The 20,045-nt window shown below is 53.4% G+C and overlaps 1 protein-coding gene and 1 long non-coding RNA gene across 2 annotated transcripts in view; one reads left to right on the top strand and one right to left on the bottom strand.

Annotated features, from left to right (window-relative positions):
* UMODL1 (uromodulin like 1) overlaps window positions 1–20,045 on the bottom strand; it is a 58,258-nt gene that overhangs the window by 32,635 nt on the left and 5,578 nt on the right. Inside the window, exons 3-8 of the mRNA XM_036851046.1 lie at window positions 14,563–14,724; window positions 13,678–13,799; window positions 11,060–11,246; window positions 9,239–9,379; window positions 3,017–3,271; window positions 95–207 (exon numbers count right to left, since the gene is read on the bottom strand). Of these exons, the coding sequence (XP_036706941.1) occupies window positions 95–207; window positions 3,017–3,271; window positions 9,239–9,379; window positions 11,060–11,246; window positions 13,678–13,799; window positions 14,563–14,724 (980 nt within the window). The remainder of the gene's footprint in view (window positions 1–94; window positions 208–3,016; window positions 3,272–9,238; window positions 9,380–11,059; window positions 11,247–13,677; window positions 13,800–14,562; window positions 14,725–20,045) is intronic.
* LOC118894648 lies at window positions 5,073–6,046 on the top strand. The gene is made up of 3 exons (XR_005019728.1): window positions 5,073–5,197; window positions 5,384–5,529; window positions 5,629–6,046. It is a non-coding gene; the product is annotated as an uncharacterized LOC118894648 (long non-coding RNA).

Raw genomic sequence — 20,045 nt, 5'->3', positions numbered from 1 at the left:
CTCCCTAGCCCTGGTGAGGGGCACTTGTCTCACACCCGCGCAGGGCGGGTTTCTGGCTCCAACTCTCTCTGAAAGCTCCTCTGCCGGGCTTTACCTCGTGCAGCAGCTGCTGGGAGAAGTTCTGGAACTCGGGGCTCCCACGGTCCAGCAGCCCCTCTGTCACGTTGCGGTTTAGGATCCTGACTTTGACTTCGAACACCCGGGCCTCTGAGACAGACGGCGACACAAATTAGCTGAAATCCGGTGAGCACGAATCACATGCTTTTCCGTCAGTGTTTTCCAGTTTCCCCTACTCTTTGGAGGGGAATTTTTTAGAAAACAGATTGAGGCATGAGTCTTAGGTTTTAGTAGCCAAATTGGGGGAAATCAGCATGAGGAATATATGCCTCTGCGCTGGAGTGAAGGAAACCCAGACATAAACACACGCTTTTAGAGCCAAAGCAGGGGAACAAGGTACATATGCCACATGGCTCACCGCAGCGGGAACTGGGGTTCAACCAGCCATGTAGGGTACGAAGCCCCTCCAGCAATTCCTCACCCAGCGTGGTCGCTGCTTTCCTTGGCCTCAATCACAAGCACACGCCCCAGCCAGGCCCCTGACACTCAGGTGACAAGTTCATCCTGATTTCTCTGGGACTTTCCAATTTTCCCACCAAAAGTCCCACCTCTCAAGAGCCTACTCTGTCCCGGGCAAAATGATAGGGTTGGTCAACCTGTAAGGGAAGTGTCCTTTTCTTTGGACCTAAGTGAAGCTGGAAAAGATTCAAGATGGGACATGGGAGCATGTCTCTTTCGTTACCAAGAATGATACCCACATCCACAGCAGACCCTGCAGCAATGATCTAAATTCTAATGATCTAAAGGCACTCGCAGTTTGTCCCACCCTGGTTCTCCACCAGCCGGCGAGCTTCGGGCCGGTGGGGCAGAGTTTATCACCGCTGCATGCACACAGCCCCAGAAATGACACCAACATTGTATAGCGTACATTTCTAGACGGGAGCCCCTCTGAACTTTTTCCCACCTTAGCAAGAGGAACGGGTATCCCTTAGGGCCCGGGATTCCCAGGCCCTGGTCCTGCCCACATCATAGAGCCTCTCGGGAGGTCAGTATCCACCAGTGCTTTGGGAATCCGGACTTACTGTGAGGCCCTGGGTCTCCACTGCTACGATAATCTCTATGGCCTCCAACATAGCAAGCATTTAATAATGTCAAATTAATTAGCTAAGACCTTTAAAGTGAATCGAGCTTCTTAAAAAAAAAAAAATAGGGCTCTGCAAACATAAGGCATTTTTACAATACAGAGAAGGAATGAGAATCCAGCTGGGGAAGGAATAAGCTGGTAATCAGGAGTCTTATGGAATCTTCCGTATTATCTACTCTGCGTTGGAATGTAGGTATTTTTTCCCGAGGGCACAGAGTCTATGGGGTTGGGGCGGAGCTGCATGTTCCTACTGCACGTCCCAGCTGAGATGAATTTGCGCTGGGACGTTGGTCCCACCAATTTTCACATCTGAGATAAGTTGGGAGGGGACAGAGGGTGGAAGTGACCTGTGGGGATGGGGCCCCTCACGGTCCCAGTTTCCTCAAAGGGAAAAGAGTGTTCCCCCCATTTTCTCCGTGGAGCAACTTGAAAATAAAACAAGAAGGTGAGATGGCACCAGTTTGGAAATTAGAGGCTTGTGCAAAGTCAGGGGCTCGAGTTTTTGCATGGCTGGGGTTCTGGGGGCCCTCTGGGGGCCCGTTCCGTGTGTTTGCAGTTTAGCATGGGTCAGCCCCCACTCAGTGCATAAAGGGTGTAGGCCTGCCCCTCCCATCCCTCACTCATTCACTGCCGCCATCACTGTCACTGGCGTTATCCCTACCCGTGAGACAGACCCCCCAGAGGGTCCTTTTTTTTTAATTTTTATTTTATATTAGAGTATAGTTGATTAACAATGTTGTGTTAGTTTCAGGTGTACAGCAAAGTGAATCAGTTATACGTATACATATATCTATTCTTTTTCAGATTCTTTTCCCATTTAGGTTATTACAGAGTATTGAGCAGAGTTCCCTATGCTCTACAGTAGGTCCTTGTTGGTTATCTATCTTAAATATAGTAGTGTGTTTATGTCAATCCCAGACTCCCAATCTATCCCGCCCCCCCAACCCTTCCCCCCCCACCATAGCATCTTTCATACAGCGATTTCTGCCCTGTGCCTGCTCTGAACCCCCAGGCTGGGTCTCCCCCGCTGCTCTGGTCCCCAGACCAGAATGTCTCAGGGCCACACTGTCTCTATGCACACTTCCACGTCCCGCTGCCGGAGGCCAGCCTAGGAGGGAACTCCCCGGGCCGAACCTGACAGAGGTCTACACCACCAGGGTAGCACCACGACCAGGCAGAGGGGAGGTGGCATCATGGGGCAGGGTCAGTGTCGGCCACCTGACAGAGCTATGTGGGTCATGCCAGCTGCCTCCTGGACACTGGAATCCCCAATTCATGCCTACGCTGTGTTTGTTTGGGGCAAAAATTTTTTCAGGGTTCTGATGCAGTGGGCATCATGTTAGTTTTGCAAGTGCACAGCGTGGGAAATGAGGCAGACTTCGTGAAGATCTTACAGATGCTCAGCTCTTGGGTTTGGGGAAGTTATACAGACTCAGCCGTGTGGAATTAAGTGTGGCAAAAGGTCCTTCGATGCACACAAATCGCTACCCTCTTCTGCTTTACTATACTTTGGGCTTCACTCTATCTGACTGCATTATGTGTCCTTTAAACCACAGCAAGATGGGATCTTGCCCTCATCACCGCAGGTGTCAGAAGAGCCCCCAGTCAGGATGAGACGCAGGGGAGCTAGGGGAGCACCGCGGCACCGCTCCGGGACACAGAGCGCGCTCACTGCCCCCCAGGAGAGCTGGGGCCAGGGCAGTGACGGCCCCTGCCCTGCTCGTAGGAAGCACATGATTGGAATCACCGGGACCAGCAGACTAGGCTAGAGAGACAGACTCACAGGTAATGTGGATTTCAGACACGTGGCCTTACCGGTCCTGACAGTGACCTTGGTGGTGACGTTGGCCCAGCACGCCTGGTAGCTGGTCCTCACCCCATACAGCACTCCGGCCTCCAGCCCGGCCACCTCCAGGCTCGTCCCCCGGGTGCTGGCGTTCCTGAGCGTCTCCTCACCCTGGTAAACCTGCACCTGGAAAGTGCAGTTCTGGGCGGAATGTAAACTCCAAGACACTTGAAAGCTGCTGCTGGTGACGTTGAGGATCACGAGGTCTCTGACGGGAGCGCAGTCTACAAAAGGACAGGATGAGGAAGACGCAGAAAACGTCAGAGAGAAGCAACAGAGGCAAAAGTCAACAAGTGGGCCAACCTCAAAGTGAAAAGCTTCTGTCCAGCTTGAAACCATCCACAAAGTGAAAAGGCAACCTACAAACCGGGAGAAAAATCTGCATATCATATATCTGATAAGGGGTTAATATCCAAAATATATGAAAATCATACAACTCATTAGCAAAAATAGTAACAATTAATCATAATCCCATTTAAAAATGGGCAATGGATCTGAATAGACATTTTTCCAGAGAAGACACACAGGTGGCCAACAGGCACGTGAAAAGATGCTCAACATCACTAATCATCTGGGAAATGCAAATCAAAACCACAACGAGATATCATCTCACACCTGCTAGAATGGCTATTATCAAAAAGACAAGAGGTAAGAAATGCTGGAGAGGGTATGGAGAAAAGGGAACCCTTGCACGGCTGGTGGGAAAGTAAATTGGTGCAGCCACTATGGAGAACAGTATGGAGGTTCCTCAAGAAATGAAAAATAAAACTACCATATGATCCAGCAATTCCTTTCCTAGTTATTTATATGAAGGAAACAAAATCACTAACTCAAAGAGATACCTGCACCCCATGTTCATTACAGCATTATTTACAGTAGCCAAGCCATGAAAACAACCAAGCTGTTTTTGTAGCTGTGGTCATTATGGTGTGTGATGGGCTGAACTGTGTTCCCCTAAAACTCGTGTGTGGGGTCCAACCCCAATGCCTCAAAATGTGGCTGTATTTGGAGACAAAGTTATTAGAGAACTTGCTAAGTTAAAGTGAGGTCATCAGGGTGGGGCCCTAATCAAAGTCATTAGAGAGCTTGTTAAGTTAAAGTGAGGTCATCAGGGTGGCCCTAATCCAACCTGACTCGTGTCCTTATAAGAAGAGGAGATGAGGACACAGCCAGGCAGAGGGATGACCACGTGAGGACATGGGGAGGAGACGGCCGTCTGCGTGCCAAGAGGCCTCTGAAGGCACCAGCCTGCCAACACCTTGCTCTTGGACTTCCAGCCTCTGGACTGTGAGAGAGTAACTGCCTGTTGTTTAAGCCCCCAGTCTGTGGTGTGTTTTATGGCAGCCTGAGCAGATTAACGCATGGTGTGATGTTTCTGGGCTACTTCTATAAATACTATCTCAACACAGATCCAAAGGGCCTGCTCTTCTGAGCCACAAGTACTTGATCATTTGCCCGAGGTCTTCTGCTCAGCTAATTCATCACCAAAACAATGGCCCATGGGGAAGCAGGACTCTGGAGTCAGGCTGAGGTGTCCTGTGTTTTCATATCGACATTCATGCTTTAGGGAGTAATACTCAAATATAACAACCAATATGTATTTTAATGCTCAGATGGAATTAAATCTCTTTTTTGGGGAGAAAAATTCTGGCTTCACAGCAGGCACCTGGCCAATATGAATTATACAAAGCGTAGGGTGGCCCTCAGTCTAGACACCATCATTTTTACAGCAGAATTTGATTCTATAAGAAACAAGCAATAAGGAGATTTTAAAAAAATCTTTTGCAAAACCATAGTAAAGAAAAAAGAATTAAAATATATGTGAAGTTTCCAAAGCCCTTCCTGTAAGGATTCATAGGATATATGCTTTCTAATATTACGAAAAAATTGTCTTTCTGACAAATGTGTACGCTTCCTTTCAGTAAAAATTAAAATTGGCACAATTCAACCCATTTCCCTTTTTGCCTTGGCTGCCAAGAGGCTCAGGATCAAGATTGGTGACCCACCCTCATCCTGCAACTCAGCCCTGCTGGGTCCTTCCCGAGCTGCCCTTTAGAAATGGCAGTGCTCTGTGGCTGTGCTCCCCTACCGTGAGCCCCTGCAGGTCCCCGCAAAGCACGGGTATAAACTGGTGGATGCTGGAGAGACAGGTGAGCCCAACCCTCCCTCCATCTAAATTCTTGCAGCTTCCTGAAAACTCCCCTTGCATGCAGAGGTAGCGTGTACTTTGAAGAAGACATGTCTGTCCTTTTCACTGAATTGTCCTGTATTTTTCTGTGCCTTTGTCTCACAAGTGGTTTTCATTCTTTATGACACTGTCCTTTGTTTCACCTGAGGACTGGCCAGCAGCTCAGGCCCTGAGACTGTGGGTCTCATCCCCACCTCCCGGCCACTGGGACCATGAAATCAAGACGATCACCTTCTGGGGGTCTAATAACCACATCACTTTTCGGCCTGTCCCCAGGAACGTGTCACTGAGAAAGTAAGGAAAAGCTACAACTTTTCTAAAAATCTGCTAAAAGCACTGAATGTTCTGATTCACGCAAAACACACAACACCCAACATTCTTTCAATCCCGCAGGTGACCACACGACGCCTGGCAAGTAGGACAGTGGGGCTGAGAACGAGGCCTGAGGCCTGGGCAGCAGACTCCAGCTCGCAACGGGGCTGCAACCCCACGTCCTGGTTGCCATTCAGGCATCGCTCGATGTGGAACGGCAGACGAATCCGTATCATGGGCCTGTGTGTGGCCCTTTACAAGCACGTGCTATAGCGAGTGCCTCCGGGCTGAGGGGAATTAAAATAGAAAGGGTCCCCTAGGTGTTGGAAAGAACCCCGGGACTGGCGTTTAGGAAGTCTGAGAGGGTATCAGGCTGGCTGCAGACATATTCACTGTTTAAATTAAGACGCCAGAGGGTCCCTAGATCAGTGGGCTAAGGAGCCACCAACAGGGTCGTTTCAATGGCTATGACACCCTCAGAAGCATCTGCAGAAGCTGCCGTCCGCCCATGGTTCCTGCAGCTAAGGCGCTGTGGGCATGTGGCCCTCTCATCCGTAGAAATAAATCCTCCCTGCAGAGAATGCTACAGCCGAACATCTGTGTAGCTCTTTCTCCAATCTATTACCTTGAGACGTTTACAACTGTCCGGATTCAACCGTGTTTGACCAGCCACAGTGGCAATTTCATATGGTTTGACATTTATTGAGCACCTACTATGTATCCAGCACAGTGATGGAAACAAGGATGGATTAAGGTCCACAGCGATGCCAGACACACACACGGGACGTCCAAGCCAGCGTGGCCAGTGTCGTAGCAGCAGTGGGGACACGGGGCTGTGGGGACACCCACGACGCTATGGGTACCCCCTCCCGCTACATGCAACTCGCTGCCAGCCAGGCCATCAGTGACACACTTAGAGCTGCCGTTGGCTGAGTGCTGTGGCAGCGGGCATGTCATTCCACACAGCCCTTCTAACAATACCAGGTAATAGGTTCTATTGTACTATGATCCCATTTTACAGAGGACGAAACTGAGGCCGAGAAAGGTCAAGTAGAGAGTAAATGGCAAAGCCGTCCAATAACTAATGACAAAGTTCCCATGCTGTACTCCTAAACTATCCCACCACCGGCAATAGACTGGGTAATGACCTCCAAAGATAGCAGCTCCTAATCCCTGGAACCTGTAAATATGACCTTATTTGGAAAAAGGGTCTTTGCAGGTGTGAGGAAGTTAAGGATCTCAAGAAGAGATTGTCCTGGATTATCCAGGTGGGCCCTAAATGCGATCACAAGAGAGAGTCAGGAGAGTGGACACACACATACACAGAAGAGAAGGCCACATGAAGAGGGAGAAGAGAGAGGATTGAAGATGTTGGCCTTGAAGATGGGAGCGATGTGGCCACAAGCCAAGGGGTTCGTGCAGCCCTCAGAAGAAGGGCGAGGCAAAGAAGCGGTCTCCTCTAGAGCCTCCGCAGGGAACCTGGCGCTGCCGACACCTGGACTTGAACCCAGTGATAACGATGGTGGGCTTCCGCCCTCCAGAACTGTGAGAGAATAAACTTCTGTTGTTTTAAACCCCCAAGTTTGTGCTGTTTTGTTACACAGGCCCAGGAAATGAATCCACCTACCCACGCTTCTTTAAGTAGTTTTCAAGGCAGCTGTTGGTGAGACAGTACAACTTGTTGGAAAGTTCTTTGTGTTGCTGCAAAATCAGCCAACTTCTGACATACTAAGTCTAAGCGCTCTTCTGGAGGACAGACCTTGAGATACTTTAAACTGGAAATAATCCTTCTTTCCTGACCCTTCCTTCTTCCCTCTGACTTGGATTTCAGTTCATTGGCCAGGACACTTTCTGTCACTGCCTTTTGGCTTTGCAACGTCCCTCCCTCTGAAAATGTGGCCCCAGAAGATAAACCCAATTCTTGACTGTGCGTGATCCCAGGGTACCACTGCCCTGTGGCCCTCCCCGGGCTACGGTTGTGAACCTGAATTCAGGAGTCGACAGTGATCTGAGTGCAGCACATCAGATTCTCTGTGTCCACGGGTCTGGGTCTTTGTTCCTTCCAGGCAGCCCTGACCTGTGTCTGGTGGGGCAGGAAGGGCGCTGCTGGGGCAGTGGCCTTTCCCGTGATCTCCCATGTCAGTCTCTGCTCCTCTTTAACCCCTGGGCCTGTCAGCTGGACACCTGAACCTTGTAAAGGTAGAAACACTGGGCATTTGAGCCAAGATGCTGAGCATTCAGTTGTTGAAAACCTGATTATAGATCAGGTTTGGGAACTTGAGTGGCAATCCTTGGCAGCCTAGTGGACTCTCCGGCGGCAGCCCTGCCCTCACCAAGCAGCCACCTCAGAAGACGATTCTTTATGGAGCTGAATAGCTATCAGGCTCCAGCTGGGTAGGGGACCATGTCGGAGGGAGTGAGGATGACCCTTGAATACAGTTCCACTCCATCCTAAAAGCAGAACGTGTTCCTGGAACATGAAGTGCAAACCGGGCAATATTTCTTATGGGTTTTTTTTGTGCAAGAATCCAGCTGCCCTGTGTGTCATTAACTGGGTGACTAATTTCACAAGAAAAGCATCTGAAATTTGCGCTGTATTTTCCACGGGTCTGTACCTCTAACCCGTTCCAGCAGATAGCTCATTTATTATATTAGCTTCTAAATTTAAAACATGTGCTCTTTCCCTTAGCCATATGAGATTGGAATTCACTCTAAATTTCTGATCGGGAGACACTGGCTTTGTCTTTTCTGCCCTATTGGAAATGAGGTCGGGGTGGTGCACTTTCCCTGTTTATGTTCAGCTGTCGGCGTGGCAGTTTGGCAACGTTCCTCCCTGTGAACAGAGTCTGATGTCTTCTCAGATAACTGAGCAGAGTATTGTCAATAACTGTATTCCAAACTTCTGTTCACATTGGGGGTCAGGATGCCCCCCCCCGAGGCCACAGCGCAGGAGATCTAGGATGGTCTGCTAGGATTCTGTGCAAAGCTTTGTGGGCACATCGTGCGCAGAGGAGATGCACAGTTCTAATCGGACAAAGCCCGCAAGGCACAGGAGAGGGGAGTCTGGTTGCAGAGGTGGGGCTGGTAGGTGCATTTTTAAATATCCAGAGACCTTAGGAATAGCTACCACTCGATCACCCCTCTCCCCTTAAAGGGAAAAGAACATGAGGATTAAATCACTAATTTACTCAAACTCAGTTATAACAATATTCTCCCCAACCACTTCACAATGCTAGTGAAAGTTGCAGTTTTCAGAGAGGAATGTTGGAGGTGACATAAAAGTCCCCCACGAGGGAAATAGCTAAGAGCATTGTATCACTGCTATAGCATACCACTGTTACGCAAGCATTGAAAATCGTAATTATGAAGACAAGGTTGCTTCCTGGAAACCTTTACATGACATAATGGGAAGTGAAGAAAGCAAAATACAAAATTGCATATGTGGCAGGATTTAAATAAGGCTAAAAAAAAAAAACTGGAAGGAAACAGGAGAAAATGAAAACAATTTGCCAGGGTGCTGAGGCTGGGGGCGACTTATCCTTGCACTCCTGTAACAATGTTGTTAAAGCCATAAATCAGGTTCCAGAAAGAAGAGAGAATTCTAGCAGCCAAAGGGGATAAGGTGTGTCTGCATCTCAACTGAGGCTTCCTTAAGGCTTTCCTTCCCCACCTGGAGAGCCCGGTGGCTCACCTTCACAGGTGCCATCCAGCTTCTGGGGGGACGAGGTGGGCGACTCCGGGTGACTGAGGCACTGGTACGAGCCCTCCATGTTTAGACACCGTCCCCTCCCAGGGCAGGCGTTGAGTTCGTCATAGGAACATTCATCTACGTCTGTGGGAAAGGAGGACGGGTGAGAATGCTCATCAGGGCCATCGGTCCTTCCCATTAACCTCCAAACGTGTATCACACGAGCTGAGGAAGTGGTTTGGGCCGCAGTCCCCTGGGGCCTCTTGATGCCCTGCCTTAGAGGCCCCATTGGTCACAGCCCTCTTCACCGGCACGGCTGGCCCACGGCTCAAGGCACAGCTCCAGGTGCTTGGGTGGGCGCTGTGGCCCGAGCAGGTCACTTTGGGGCTGCGTTGAGTCTGAAATCATGAGGTCCAGACATCTTCCCCAAGCATCTATCCTGTGGACGGCAGGGTATGGATGGAGAAATAGGGCAGAGCAGCCCCTGACCTGCAGAAGGGGCCTGGCCCTCTCCTGTCGGGCGGGAGCACCTGCCCAGAACAGGCAGCCAGGCTTCTCCACCACGAGGACAGAGCAAGACAAGGCCAGGCCATATCACCATTTTATCTAAGCCAGACGGAAAAAAAAGGCTGCCGTCACCCACTGAGTACCAACCCCTCTCTTGGCCGCAATGAGGGGCTATTCATTCTTTACTGATCCTAGCTCATCTTCATGCTGGCTACCCTCCCTGTGGATGAGATTGATTGAAATACCCAATCACAGAACTGCCTCTGCGTTCTGACAGCACCCAACCTAGAACAAGCCCCACTTCCTTACCCCTCCCTCTCCTAAGCCACCCAACCAGAGCTGCACCCCATAACGGATTCTCTCTGACACCCTCCTGCGGACATGCCCGCGGTCCCTGCCACGCCTTCTCTCTCGCTGCCTTGTGAGATAACCCCTCCTTGTTCACCTGCTGGGGAGTTCCTAGGGTCTCCAGACGGAAACCTGTCAGAACAGACGAGACAAGCACTTGGCTTATGGGCGCTGCCTGGTTTGGATTTCAGGAACATTTGTAGAGTTGAAGGGAATTAAATGCCATCCTTAGAGCTTTTCCTGGGCTCCAGACCCTGGCATCTTTACGTGTGACCTTCAGCGTCATAGAAGGAGCTGCCTCACAAGAGTGGCCATCCTCCTAAGGGTGCAGCAAACTTCAGCTGCTTTCTGTAGCGGGAAGGAAAGTGCTATTGGAGCCCAGCTGTCTGCTCACAGACTGTCCACGGTTACTTTCATGCCACTTGGCAAAGCTGAGCTTTTGAAACAGGCCATGTGGCCCACAGCCCAAAATATTTACTATCTGGCCTTTTTCAGAAAGTTTGCCGAACCCTGACATGGACAGAAAAAAAAAAAAAAAAAAAGCCAGGTAATTTCTTCCAGAAACACATCTATCTGCTGTACCAAACTCAGATTTGTGCAAACTCTGCTTTAAGAGCCTTCGAGATATAAGGATGTCCTTAGCGAGGGTGGGAAAGAGGCCAGAGGGAAATTTGGGAACCCAAGAACTGAGGAAATGGGTTATTTGTGTGCTGTGCTGGGACTTGTTCTCCAGCCCCACCTGGATGGAAGGAGCAGCTGGGCGTGAGAGGCTTAGGAGGAGGCCGGGAGGAGGGAAGGGAAAGGGGTTGCTAGCACAGAACGAGTTCTCAAAATCTCGGCTTCGGAACTTGGAGTTTAAACTCCGGGCTGGGATGAGCTAAAGGTGGGTCTGACCGCCCCTCACCCACTGGATGATTCTCCCATTCCGGCGGCCCCCGCCCCCAAGGGGACCACAAAGGGAAGCCGCACCTTGCACCCGGATGCCAATCACTTCATAGACGCGTTTCACCACACCGTCCAGCGCCGCGGAGATGCGGGCCACAGGCTCCGGCTGCGGCAGACCCAGCAGCAGCTGGGACACCGTGATCGAGGTGTCCCCCCCGGCCGAGTGCAAGTGGTGGACAGTGGCGTCCAGTGGCTGCAGGGCACTGGTGACCTGTGAAACCAGAGTCAGAGCATCAGGCGGTGGAAGGACACGCCCATCAGACAGACAGGGAGACGGAGGCCTAGGGACGTTAAAATTAACTGCACACACACACACACCACACACACACACACCACACACACACACACACACACACCATTCTCCTGTGCAGCAAAAAACTCTCTCCAGTATTTTTATTTCTGTTGCCATTCCAATAAACGTCCCGCAAACCAGATTATAAATACTTTGGGGTTGAATTGCGTCTCCCCCCACCAAAAAAAATCCCCATGTTGGAGTCCTAATCCCCCAGAACCTCAGAATGTGACCTTATTTGGAGATAGGGCCGTTGCAGATGTAGTTAGTTAAGATGAGCTCATTAGGGTGGGCCTTGGTCCAAGATGACTGGTGTCCTTCCACAAAGAAGACGTTTGGACACAGACAGACACTGGCAGAGGAAACAACGTGAGGGCATAGGGAGAAGCTGAGGAGAGGCCTGGAGCAGACCTCTGCCGTGTGGTCTGCTACCGCAGCCCCAGGAAGAGACACCGGTCAACCACGGTCCCCCCACCGGTCCCTGCCCTTGCAGCTGACAACAGAGAATCAGGTCTGGAATTAGGGAACTGGACGTCAAACCACATCTGATATTTTCTGAAGTTTGATGATCCCTTTTCTCATTTCATATGAATTCCTTTTGTTCCAGTCTAATATCCCGAAATCTCAAGATAGCATTGATATTTGCCTTGGGAAGCCAGGCAAACAGCGTGACTACCAGGCCGAAGGGCATCACCGAAGCAGGCTTTGCCAACAAACCCACAAGTCTCCCCTGGGAACCGGAAAGGTGTTTTGGGGGCTCTGGAGCCCGTGCCCTCCTCAGCAGACTTGAAACCCTTCACAGGGGGAGGCAGGTCAGGAAGTCAACACTGGCCTCGTGCAAACCCCTCAGTTAGGGCGCCCAGCACCTGCTGCAGTCGGGAGCCCATGTGGACAGGCCCTCCTGAGGGGAGGAACAAAACCTACACACATGAAGAGGCAAAGGGTGACAGGGAACAATAACGTTCAAAAACCAACAATCACAGCAGCTCCGAACCTACATGGATCAGCATGGTTTTAAGCTTTTTAATGTACTGTCTAAACCTCACAGCCACTGTCTCAGGTAGGATTATGATTATTCCTGTTTAACGCAGTAGGTATCTAAGGCACAGAGAGGTTAAGTAACTTGCGCAAGGTCACACAGCTGATGAGTGACAGTGTTGGGATTTGAATCCATGCAGTCTGGCTCCAGAGCCATGTTCTTACTGGCCAACTGGGCATCCCCAACCCCCCAACAAGCTAAGAAAAGACAAAAATCTCTTCTAGCTGCGGCAGTTAACGAGGCTTCTGGGTCAAGGTGACATTTGGGAGTACCTCTCAAGCCGTTTTACTGGACAGCCCAGAGCAAGGTGAGGGTGGGTGCCATCTGTTTTGGGCTCACCCCGGCCAACTCTGGATCTGATATCATGACCCAGGGGCCGCATCTACGGGACCTGACGGTCAGGAAGGACCAGCCACACAGCGTGAGGGGTCCAGTGCGGAGGGAAAATGTGCAGCCCCTTGTTCAAAAATTATTACGCATTTCAAGAGGCAACAGCCGAGCATTATACAAATGCAGGGCCCTTCCCAGCGTGGGGTGACTGCAGGTCACTCACCTGGGAAGCGGGTCCTGAGGTCAGACCACCACCCTGGGCAGGCACCGTCAGGTGGTGGTGATCAGTGCCTGCCCCCAGCTGGGCTCCCAGGACCTGGGCGGGGTGGGGCGACTCCCAGTGCGTGAAGACGTCCTGCTGGTTGGAAGGCGCTGCTGAGGCGTCAGCAAGCGTGAGCTGTGTCTAGGCTGGGGCTCCCCCCCGGGGGTGGGGTGCGGGCGTTGCCCCTCGGGGGGCCTGTGGCCACATCTAGAGACAGTTTTGGTTGTCACAGCTGGGCACGTTTCTGGCCTCTTTTGTGTAGAGCCAGGCCTGCTGCGAAATCCTGTGGGGACAGGCAGTCCCATGACAGAGCCATCCAGCCCCAAACATCGACAGTGCCGAGGCGGAGGAGCCCAGTCTAGAGGTCCCCATCTCAGCACCTTCCAGAACTCCTGGGACTTCCCTGAAGCGGGAGCCAGAACTCGGGGATCCGTGAGGGAGGTGCTCAAGGGCACAGCTCTGGGGCCTGGGAAGGCTGCACCCGGGCCTTAAGCAACAGACCCTGAAAAGAGGAGGAGTTGTCTGCTTCACGTCGTGATGGGGTAGGGCTTGCACGCCACGTACCTCAAAACACACCAAACTGCACCCTTCCGAGAGTGCATTTTATTGCACAAAAAGCATATCTCTTTCAAGCTGTTTTTAAGTAAGAATCCACATTTGGTTCAGAGCCAGTCAGTTGGGGTCTCTTGTGGAATCCCTCCTGACACCCCGCCACCTACCATGGAGTGCAGGAGCCTCATGTGATCCAGGAGCCTGGGGTCCACCTGCTGGAGCTCCGTGAAGTCCATCTTCACCAGGACGGTCACGTTGTACCAGAAACTCGCCAGCTTCCTCTCTGGAGCTGCCCGAGGGCACAGGGATGAGCCACAGGCCCAAGACAGGCTGGGGCCACAGGAGGCCCCTGGGGAATGCGGGGGGCACGCTCCCGACCCCCTGTCCCCGCTTCTCTTATATTATATATGATCCTATTTATACCGTATATTATTGTACACAAGGTATACTAGATAACACGATGTATATTACTTATAACATATATACTATAATGTATACAGTATAATAGTATCTTTATATACTATATGTAACATAATATTTACATTATGTATACTATTACTTTATACTATGCTAATAAGATATATATTATACTAATATATCATGTTTTATAATATATTGTATATTGCACATTATATATATATACAATTTATATATGTTTCCCTGGCTCTGAACCTTGACCACCCCTTCTCCTGGGGGCCTGCACTGACTTGCCAGACGGGGGCCTGGGAAGGATTTCGGGTCCCCGTGGGGCTGCACAAGCAGACAGCCCTCAATCTCCCGGCTCTGACACAGCTCAGCTCCCAGCAAGCTCACCGGGAGCTCTGAGGGCCTCCCCAGGCAAACTTGGGAAACTGGGGCCCCTTCTCTTCCAGGAACACCTAACCCCGTCAGGGCAGCTGGGAGCACACTTCTCCCCCGAGGCCTCAGTGGCCGGATTTTGATGAGTGAAATGGGCCCGTGCACAGGCTGCAGGCTCCCCATAAAACCCGGGCTGCTGCTACCAGAAACCCACTCCTCCCCGCACCTCCTCCCAGATCAGGCCTCAGCCCTACCTCGGGGAGCGGGGGCCGAGCAGCGGGGACCCCCCGACGAGGGGCAGCACTTCTGAAGACCAGGACAGTCTGCATCCAGGGTGCATGGCGAGGTAGACGCTTCTGGCCTCACCACCGGGCAGATCCCGGGTCTGGATGCGAACTCCTCAGACCGATTCAGGGCTGGGGGACAAGCGAGCAGCGATTAGCGGTATTGGCTGTAGAACCCCTGATGGCCTGCGTGGCGCTGTGTCTGGATGCCGCCTGGCACTGGGCTCTGTCTGCGGTTCCGAGGCGCGCAGAGCAGCCCACTCAAGGGCCATCTCCAGGCCTGGGCAGGGCCTCGCCCTGTCCTGCAGAGCCGCCATCGTGGCCGTTTGCTCTGACTCTAACGTAGCCTGACCGTCTTTCCTGGGAGGAGGGCAGCTTCTCCCAGGAAGCTGGGGGCCCGGGTGACCTGTTCCTCTAGGCCTCAGGAGTCCATGTACAGGGCTCTCTACCACCCCCGTAGAGGCCCCCTTGCTGCTCCGTGTCCTGACAGCTCACTCACTCACTCATTCAATATTTACTGAGCACCTACTATGTGCCAGACACAAAGCAAGGTGCCTGGGACCCAGCAGTGGGCCAGAGGCAAAGTCCCTGCCTCAGGACACTTAGATTCCGGTGAACAGAGACCAATATGCCAATAGGCCTGCAAAAGCTCAGATGCACGAGAGCTGCAGGGAAGAAGGCAGGGCCCAGGGGCAGGTAAGCAGGGAAGGCCACCCTGAACAGGGATCTCTGCAGGGGCCGGGGCACTGGGGGGACAGCCTGTAGCCTGATGCCCGGGAAGTGGGAATGTGCCAGGCCTCCCAAAGGTGAGAAGGAGGCCCCCCAGGGATGGTGAGGGCGTAGTGGGTGAGCCGGTGGGCTGCGCCACGGAAAGACCCCCGCGGTGTTGAGGTGGGTGCCCTGGGGGTTTGGGGCAGGTCTGTGGTGAAGGGGACACTGTGGTGCCCTGCCCAGACTCTCACACTGCTCTGCCAAGCTCTGTGTCCCCATCTCCTAGGATCCTCAGGTGGCCCTTGGGGGCTGGAGCTGCCGCACCCCGTATGCAAAGCCCCAGGTACCTGGGGTTTTACGAACCACCTTCCGACCCCATGGCCAAGGCCGTGAAATCGCCCCCTTCCTCTGCTCCTTGCCTTCCCTGTCCTGCGTCCACAGCTGCCCTGAGGGCGGCCTGACTTGCTCATCCCTGCTGCGCTCTGGCAGCTGGGGTAGACAGCCGCCTGTCGAGAGCCTGTTGTGATGGTCCAGGCGAGAGCTGGTGGAGGCTGGACCAGGGTGATGGGTGGAAACAGCAGGAAGCCTCAGATCCTGAGTGTCTGTAGCTGGCAATGCCCGCGGGACGTGCTGACAGACAGGACAGGGTGCAAAAGAAAGAGAAGCTTCAAGATGGTTCCAAGGCTTCAGGCCTGGGTATCCACTTGGCACCATTTCCGGGAGAAGCTGCAGGAAGAACGGCCTCGGGTGGAGCCAGGGTTTGGCCGTGCGGATGTGAAGTTTGGCACACCTCCTGGAGGCGCACATGGAGATGGGGGGCAGCGAGGCCCTGTCCCCTCCCCTGGTCAACTCCTGGGAGGCCCGCTGAGGTCAGTCAGTGGGGCTGTGGGCTTCACACCTCCAGGGCCAGCCCTCACAATGTGCTCGGTGGGACGCAGCTCCGGGTAGACGATGCAGACGTGCAGACAGGAGCCTGCAGGAGGCAAAGACGACGGGAGATGTGCAGCCAGATGTGGTGAGGGCTGGCGAAGGCGTGGGCTTCTAAAGCAAAGAGCTTTCAGAGATCTGAGAAAGGCAGGAACCATCTGAGAATCCAGGGGCTCCTAGGGGGACTAGCTGGGAGCCAGGGTGCTGATATTCAGGGGAGAGAAAAGCACAGAGGAGGGAGAGAAGAACGGGAACCCGGGGGAAGCGGGTGTGCTGCTCTCTGCAGGGAGGTGGCCAGGGTGCCAGCTGATGCTGCCAGGCACTCACTCAGTGGCTGGGCATCGGGGGTGGCAGGGCTGACCCCCGCGAGAGCCTGCGGGTCTGTGCACGCCCGGCGGTGGATGGAGCTCAGGGTAGCAAGGGATGCAGGAAGCCGGGCAGCCGTGAGCGTCCGGGGACTGAGGGCAGCAGGGAGGGAGCACAAGGAAGGCAAGACCCCAACATCAGCATCTGCGGAAGGGCCTGTGTGAGCTCTGGCCACCCACCCGGGGATGAGGGCTCCAGGCCTGATTGGGGGTCACTCAAACCCATCTGCCTCCTGCCCAGATCCACGTAAAGCTCTGTGTCCTACGTGACATTTAGAAGTGCCACTCTGGGCTCCTCAAACTCCACGAAAGTCAGAGAAGGCGTGACAGCCATGCTCTGGAAACACACCCTCAGAGCTGGGGAGGGCCAGCCCCTTGGGAGGATGTGTGGGGTCGCCAGGTGGAAAGGAAGAGCCGAGGGGCCGGGGTCCTAACGGTGGTCCTCTGGGGCTCCCCAGAGTCTCTGCAGGATGCTCCACAGCCAGAAAGAAGGTGGTGGCCCCTCCTGCTGGGAACACATCACCAAGGCAGCTGCATCGGCCAAGGAGGAGAAGAGAAAAGGCAAAGCTGCTGAAATGCACGCAGGGTCCCCGTCAGCTCTCTCCTCGCGGAAGCTGAGCCCGGGCTCGGCGGTCACTGTCAAGAGCGTTCTCCTCTCCATGCTGTCCTTGGCCCCCGCCTCACTTCCTAGCTGTCCCGGTGGCTATTCCGATGTCTGACGCCCTCGAGAGGCGGCCACGCAGGGACAGCTTTGGGGGCAGTAAGAGCAGGCACGTGGTGCAGCCCGAGAGAGGCTGTGCTGGGATGGAAACGCCGAGACCCCTGGAGGGCCACCAGCCAAGGATTTGGGAGTGCTTTGCTTTCTCTCCCATTAAAAACCAACCACCTCAGTGCTTAAGAAACCTGAGACTAAATGTATCATGGGCTCCTGGGACTGAAACATGACATTAGGCGAAAAAAAGGGAAATCCAAATGAAGTGTGGAGTAGAATTGAACAGTAATGCACCCACGTTGGTCCTTATTGGGGAAAATGCTCCCTGGTAATGTAAGAGCTAACATTAGGGACCCTGGGAGAGGGGTGAAGGGGGACTCTCTCTACTGCCTTTGCAAATCTTTGTCTGGAAATCGAAAACTATTCTAAACCAAGAGGTTTATCTAAATGAAAGGAAAATAGCCACCAGGAAAAACGGGCTTCCAAAAACAGTGACCTGATCACAACAGAAGTGCTTTCGAGTTAAAGTTCGTGTTAATAGGCGAGGCTGCTGGGAGTTCCCCCTCCATCCCCCAGGGCTGGCCGGCTTACGGAGAGCCAGAGAGAACAGTAAACAGCTCCAACTTGGTAGAAAGTCAAAAATCCTCTTCTCCTTCTCTAACTCGACACAAACAATGACCCAGGACTGCCCAGCGCCTGGCAACCCCAGGTGAGTCACGGTTCAATGAGATAAGGCGGAGATTTCTGTCTGAGCCACAGCCCTGAGGACTCTCTAGGGCTGGGGAATCGGATCCGCTCTGGAATAATCAGATAATAACCCTTCCTCGGAATTCTCTTTCCTCAAAGGGGCCCTGGCCATCGGCCTGGGAGAAGGGAAGTTTGGGGTAGGCTCCGGGCGCAGCGGGGTCCTGGGTTTGCCGCGCAGGTAAACGTGCGGAGGAGACGGGCCGTGCGGGAACCGGGGCGTCGCTGCAGGTGGTGGGCGATCACTGAGATGCTCGGTTCTGCGCTGCGGAATCCGTCCGGACTAAATACTCCAACTTTTGTGCCGCAGTGTTTGCACCATATGATACTCATCGCAGCGTTATTTATAAGAACCAAAAACTGGAAACCACTAGATGTTAAGTGGTAGGAGATCGCTCAGTGCTGATCCAGCCCTGTGAAGTAGTGCCTTGTGGGCATTAAATCACGCTGGAGAACGCGATTTATTGACTCGGAAGATGTTCCAGATAAATTGCCGAGGGGTACAAGTGTGCTACAAAACATCTCCCACAGGGTGACCACCCTTCTGTAAAAGGTCTGCCCTGAATGAAACTGGAAGAAAATGTTAACAGTGGTTATTGTTGCGGGAGGGGGGTTGTTGGGGGTGGGGCGGGGGGAGGGCAGACTTATGGGCAATTTCCCTTTTCTTTGTTTCCAAATTTTCTACGTTGCTTGTGTATTCGTTTTTGTATTTTAAAAATACACTTAAAGAAAATCATGTATGACTTATCATGGCCTTCCAAATGTGGGACTTAAAAAAATTGAAAAAGTCATCGAGGCTGAAAAAAAAAAAATCACGTGTTCTCGTAATGCTCTTCCCTTTTTTGGGTTCTTGACTGTTGAGTGGGAGGAGAGAGAAGAAAGGAAAGCTGAGGTTTCACTGCTGCCGGGGATGAGACCGCTGAGCTGAGGTCGCTGAGACGTAAGAAATCCCACCCCCGGGCGACCCGGAGGCGAGTGCCTTCTGCCTGCCTCGCCTCCCCAGGTGCCCAGGCTGCCACATCCAGGCTGTGGCCCCAGGCTCCTCTGTGCCAATCAACCAGTGGGTCTCAGCGCATCACTTACAGGGACCTCTCACTTCTGGGTCCAAAGAGCCAGGCCGTCATGAGGCACCTCTGAACCAGCTTTGATCCGAGGAGCCAGGAAGGTGTGGAGAAAGCTGAGCTTCCCGTGCCCGTGGTGTAAATACTTCCGACCAGGCACTTTCCAGCTGCCCACGTGGTGTCCCTGAGCTCGGAGGTGGGGGGAGACAGAGGCTCACTGGGGGCCTCCCAAGCCGCAGGAACAAGCGCTGCAGCCCCCATGCCCTCCCCGGCGGTCACAGGGCAGCCCCGCAGCAGCTGCAGTGCCAAGCGGGGCCCAGGCAGCAAGCCGGGACTTCCCCGAGCAGGTGTCCGGTGGGCTCTGTGCCTCGATATTCCTCCTCCCTGTCACCTCCCACGTGCGCCGGAGCCCCTTCCTCAAACGTCACCAACTGAATCCGACGGGGGTCCAGGTCTGTGCCATCCTCGTCAAGTCACCCGCCTCCCCAGGTCTGTGTCCCCGTCTGGTCCCGTCCGGTAGCGACCAGGAATCTCCCGCTGGCCTTTACAGGCCCCTTTTCCTCTCTCCTCTCCTTCCTTCTGGGCTCCTGCCTGCGTCCCCTCCACGCTGCTTCCAGAGTGACCCTTCCAAGGCCTGGTGGGGGACTGTGGACCCCACCCCACCCCGATTCAGCCCCCTCTGCCGGGCCTGGGGGCCTTCAGGGTGAGTCCTCCTCCCCTCGCCCCCAGCGCCTCCCACCCCGTCCCCCCGCCCGGCACCGGCCGCCCCATGACCTGCGCTTCCCCAGAGCAGATCTGCCCACAGGACTCTAGCTAGATTGTTCTGGGCCTCTCCTGCCTGGCGAGCTCCTATTTAAAGGCGCTAACACTTTAAAAGTGGGGCTGAGTGCCACGGGAGGCTGGTTCGCTGGGAAGCAAGACGAGCTTGCTTCC

This window comes from Balaenoptera musculus, chromosome 4 (assembly GCF_009873245.2).
Source record: "Balaenoptera musculus isolate JJ_BM4_2016_0621 chromosome 4, mBalMus1.pri.v3, whole genome shotgun sequence".
In the NCBI taxonomy this organism is placed as follows: Eukaryota; Metazoa; Chordata; class Mammalia; order Artiodactyla; family Balaenopteridae; genus Balaenoptera; species Balaenoptera musculus.
Note: the sequence above shows the minus strand (reverse complement) of the source record. Positions and strands in the feature narration are given on the sequence as shown.